The 4,967-nt window shown below is 25.1% G+C and overlaps 2 protein-coding genes across 6 annotated transcripts in view; one reads left to right on the top strand and one right to left on the bottom strand.

Annotated features, from left to right (window-relative positions):
- Positions 1-1,225, top strand: part of LOC127279393 (extracellular sulfatase SULF-1 homolog) — a 49,702-nt gene extending 48,477 nt beyond the window's left edge. For all 5 annotated transcript variants that reach the window (XM_051301715.1, XM_051301716.1, XM_051301717.1 and 2 more), the window contains 3 exons: positions 85-282; positions 596-769; positions 925-1,225. In XM_051301715.1, the coding sequence (XP_051157672.1) occupies positions 85-282; positions 596-769; positions 925-1,141 (589 nt within the window). In that variant the 3' untranslated portion in view covers positions 1,142-1,225. The remainder of the gene's footprint in view (positions 1-84; positions 283-595; positions 770-924) is intronic.
- On the bottom strand, positions 1,142-4,757 carry LOC127279423 (COMM domain-containing protein 2). Its single transcript, XM_051301770.1, has 5 exons — positions 4,592-4,757; positions 3,892-3,969; positions 3,370-3,452; positions 2,094-2,267; positions 1,142-1,807 (listed from the first exon to the last, which is right to left on the bottom strand). The coding sequence occupies exons 1-5, from the start codon at positions 4,656-4,658 to the stop codon at positions 1,601-1,603; spliced, it is 609 nt and encodes a 202-aa protein (XP_051157727.1). The 5' UTR covers positions 4,659-4,757; the 3' UTR covers positions 1,142-1,600.
- Between the last annotated feature and the right edge of the window lie 210 nt (positions 4,758-4,967).

The following is a 4,967-nucleotide window of genomic DNA, read 5'->3' as shown; positions in this document are numbered from 1 at the left end:
GTATAAATCTTTCAAATTTTCATATTGTACAAAATTCACAAAAGTATTTTAAAGCAAATATAAATTTGTAAATATTATTTTCAGTTTAAGTGATTTAAAAAATATGGAATACGTTCCAATTAAAGTAAAAGGAACATACCTTCACAATAAAGAATTGATAATTGGACCTAGAAGTCTTAATACTGACAACATGAATCTAAGTCAGAGACAGAAATCTGTAATGCCAAATTCTGCTCTCAGAGGATACCACGTAATAACTCCTTTCAAATTAGAAAATAGAGAGTAAGTTTTATGTAAGATAGATAAATCGTTTCTGATGAGAAAAATAATTTAATTTTAAATAAATAGTATATTCACAACTTCTTACCAGTCTCGACTAAATTACAACAAAAATTATATCTTTTAGAATGACATCCAGTAGAATTTCATACCAATCTGTATTTCTTTTCGATTTTAAAATTATTTCTAAGAAATTTTTGTATGCAATGCCTGTAATTTGTATTCAATTTCGAAGTGATGAAAAGATTTAGTCATTTATAATATTCCAGTTTTTTTTTTTTTTATTAATTTAATAAATTAACTTAAAACATTTCAGTTTAACTATTTTGATAAACCGTGGATGGGTACCAGAGAAATATAAAAATTCTTCAAATAGACAATCAAGTCAAATTGAAGATGTTCAAGAAATCACGGGTATTTTACGATTGTCTGAAAAAAGACCGACATTTGTACCGGAAAATAAACTAAATGACAATATGTTGTACTATAGGTAAATGTGTAACTAATATGGCAGTCAATTTTTATGAAGTTCTTTAAAATTCATTAAAGTTCATTATATCATTTTAAATTCATCTTTATTAGCATATGTCTGTTACTACGTTATTGATTATCATCTGTGTAATAATTGTTATAATTTTATTTTAGAAATATAGAAGAAGTTGCTGATTTCTTAGATACAGCTCCTGTTATGCTGGATTCAAGATCTGAGAGTAAAACATCAGGAAATGAAATTATTAGTAACCAAACGATAGTATCTTTAAGAAATGAACATTTATCTTACGCAATAACTTGGTATGGTTTGTCAATAGCTACGGCATTCCTTTGGTATAGATTGATTATAAAAAAGTTACCTCTGTTATGATTAATTTTAATTTTAAAAAATGTACTTTATTCATAATTGTTAAATTTGATTCATTATATATAATAAAGCAAAAGTTTTCAAGCATGTTACAAAATTTTAACAATTTAAAACTTACACCTTTACAATCTCAGATTATTAATTAAAAGGTAGCATGACAAAAAAAGGTGTCAAGCGTCAAATTTTATGTTTTTACAGAAAGCGCAAAAATCATAGGGTCATTCCATTTTATTTCATCTATAGTCGTTGTGGCCTATTTTTATAAAAATCTGATATTTCGTAATAATGACTTAATATCCGTACAATTCATTTTTGGTTGGGTTCAAAATGATTTTTAAAAATTTTATTTATTATAAAAATCTATTTAAAAGTTTATAAAAGGTAAAAAATTTTTTCCTTTTTATATAAATTAAAGTTAAAATTTTCTTTTTATATTAGAAATTTAATATTTTTAAATTAGACTTATTTTATACTTCGAGTGATAGACTTAATATGTTGACTGTGTCCTTCTTGCATAGCATCTTCTAATTCGTGCACCAAGTGAACTAAATTTAAAGGATCTAATTGAATAAATACGTGTTCAATTTCTTTGGAACTTTCAGAACTTTTAAGAAATAAATCACAAGTTACTAATGGCAAGGCCTGATTTAATGACGATCGTGAAGCAATCTGTAAGAAAATGTTTTTTTTTTAATTTAAGAATATATATCGACTAGATATGTGGCGCTTATTTTGTCTCACGTTAATAAGTATAAGAAGAAGTTTTACATAATTATTTATCAAGTTGTTTGTAACTTAAACGAAATATGAATTTTAATTGTTAAAAATCAAGAAAGTCAGAACATTTTCTTGTGTTCTAGATGTTAATAATCATATATGAAAGATTGAAAACCAATCAAAATACTGATCGCTGATGATATAAGAGTTAGCTACAAAAGCCTTTAAAGTTAAATACCTGTGCTTCAAATCTCCACTCCATGTCTTGATACTGAGGAGATTTAAAATTGATAACAGCCAGAGCTTTTGCTATATCGGCCTTCTTAAGTGCATATAACTTACTTAATAATGCTTCTTGCTCTTCTGTAAAGCCCACGGCAATAACTGAGTCTTGGAAGTCGTTCACGTTTAGCTAAACATATATATAAGAGGCATTTTATGTGTAATGTCTTAAGTTAAGAAATTCATTTCTCGAAAAAAAGTGAAACTTGGGGGAATTGTTGTCTTACCTGATAGTAAAATATCCCCAAAAAAATTTTTGACTTTTTCGAAATTTTAGGGGAGATAAAGGGGGGTCAATTTTATCAGTTTTCCATGACACCGCCTACTATTTGAATTTTTGCTGTCTATAAATGCAATAAAAAAATTTTGTCAGGTATGTTTTTTGAAGGTTTTTTCCTGCTCTTTCCAATGGTAAATTTTGTTTTTTAAAATTTTCGAATTTTAACCTTGACTTTCTATAATGAAACATAAATTTGCTATTTTCACTAAAATCGGTCTGTTTTTTTTTTAAATAAATAATTGCAAACGAAAGCTGAGGTTTTTTTTTATCTGCATATAAATTTTCAGAATGCCGATTTTTTTTGTTTTCGAGATATTAAATATCAAAGATTTATTGCCACGCGAGCCGACATAAAATCTTTGATATTTAATATCTCGAAAACAAAAAAAATCGGCATTCTGAAAATTTATATACAGATCGGAAAAAACCTCAGCTTTCGTTTGCAATTAATTATTTAAAAAAGAACAGACCTATTTTAGTGAAAATAGTAAATTTACGTTTAATTATAGAAAATGAAGGTCAAAATTCAAAAATTTTAAGAAACAAAATTTACCATTGGAAAGAGCATGAAAAAACCTTCAAAAAACATACCTGACAAAATTTTTTTTATTGCATTTATAGACTGCAAAAATTCATATAGTAGGCGGTGTCAGGGAAAACTGATAAAATTGACCCCCCTCTATCTTTCCCAAAATTACAAAAATTTTTTTTGGGATATTTTACTATCAGGTAGGACAACAATTCCCCCAAGTTTCACTTTCTTTCGAGAAATCAATTTCTTAACTTAGGACATTACACGTAAAATGCCTCATAAGCATGATTGAATTAACAAAACTTTAATTATTTATTTATAGCTGCCAATAATTGTTGTTGCACATTAAATTGAACCGAAGTATTTTCTGTGAATTGTTACATTGTCTAATATTAATTAATTTAAAAAAATTTTTATTACCTTGTATCTACAACTTTCAAGAAGAAAATGAACAAGTCCATGTACTGAATTTTTAATAATCTCTGGATCAACAGATAATTTTTCTAAAAAACAAATTATAGTACACATATTAAAGTCATGTGATTGTTATGATTTCATATGTTAATATTCTCTGCAAATTTTTTCGCAAAATACTTGATAGATTAAGATAACATTATTTGGATAACTTAAAAATAATATAAGAATTCGTTGTGATGTGCCAGAGTATATTAATATTTTGTCAAAAAATTTATTTTTAATAAATTGCACATTTGTGGCAGTGACTAGAATCGATTGGGGTACAAAAATGCCTAAAAAAAAATTGCCAAGAAAAATATCCAAAGCTTAAAAATTGCAAAATATATTTTTTCCAAAATACAAAATTTCTAAAGTAAAAAAAAAATCTTAAAATACAAAAGTTTTTAAAAAAGTGTGGTTAAACTCAAATAAATGGATCCAAAAATTTGCGATATTATTTATTTTATCGTATAAATTGGAACTTACGAGCAGCGGAATTGTAATATTTTAAGTTTAATCCATTTTGTAAATAATCCAAAGCTAATTTACAAAAGTCCTGTAATACTGAAATTTAAATAATAGTTAAATATATTTAACATAAAATTCAATAATAATTCTTCGGATACATTTTAAACTAGATGATTTTATTATAAACTAATATATTTCGATATATTTTAAAAAAATTTTAATGCTTTTTTCCTAGTTTTTTTTATATTTTCGAAAATAATTAAAGCTCGTAACATTTTTTAAACTCATTTCAAAGATGTTTATTCTGTAAAATGTAAATTATTTACAAGAATTCATATTCGTGTTCTTTTTTTAAATTTGCGAGTCATGAAAGTTAGATAAAAAAAAAGTTCAAAAATAATAATCATTTCTATAACAGATAATTAAAGGAATTAAAAATTTTAGATTACTAGCATTAATAGAAAAATAATTAATAATTGGGTTTTTCTTAAAAATATTGTCAACAAAATCTTAACGTTATAAATCATTATTAAGTTTACTATTTTTATAGGATTTTTCTTAAAAAAATTAAAGAAAATTTAAATTTTTATGTAAACAATCATCAGCTTATTAATTTTCATAAGATTGTCATTTCTTTTTGAAGGCAACTTCAGGGTTATATATTACACAAAAAAAATGTAGTTATATCAAAATGCATTGAAAATTTATATTATTTTACCTTTTACGTTTTGCTGAGTCAAAAATAATAAATGTCGTTTGTGTTCTGCTTTCAAAATAAGTAACATTTTGATTATTTTTTACTGTCAAATGCCTATAAAAATTTCTATAAACAAAATAACATCGTGAAGTAAGTGACGGTTTTTTTTTGAACAGGTTTGGCAACTCTATTTAAAACCAAGGATGGGAACGTATAATATTAGTCCATTGTGAGATCACCTTTATAAGGAGTCTAATCGTCTAATGGAACTTTGGTTTGGTAAAAATTTTAAAATAAAATACAGAAATATGATTGTGGTTTAACATTAGGAATATTTTTGAGTCAAGATTTAGTTTGAATATGAAAAAACAATCAAATTCGTGTATTTTGTTTAAAA

The sequence above is a fragment of the Leptopilina boulardi genome, unplaced genomic scaffold (assembly GCF_019393585.1).
Source record: "Leptopilina boulardi isolate dan_hultmark-lab unplaced genomic scaffold, ZJU_Lbou_2.1 LbouV2_216, whole genome shotgun sequence".
Classification (NCBI taxonomy): Eukaryota; Metazoa; Arthropoda; class Insecta; order Hymenoptera; family Figitidae; genus Leptopilina; species Leptopilina boulardi.
This window is presented reverse-complemented; position numbering and strand designations above follow the sequence as displayed.

What these genes read in the sequence shown, in the direction of transcription:
- LOC127279423 (XM_051301770.1), bottom strand. Translation starts at nt 4,658, where the DNA reads ATGTTACTTATTTTGAAAGCAGAACACAAACGACATTTATTATTTTTG. An exon ending in ATATTACAATTCCGCTGCTC is followed by an intron (nt 3,453 to 3,891) that starts GTAAGTTCCAAT and finishes TTTGTTTTTTAG; the next exon opens with AAAAATTATCTGTTGATCCA. An exon ending in TTGAAAGTTGTAGATACAAG is followed by an intron (nt 2,268 to 3,369) that starts GTAATAAAAATT and finishes ATATATGTTTAG; the next exon opens with CTAAACGTGAACGACTTCCA.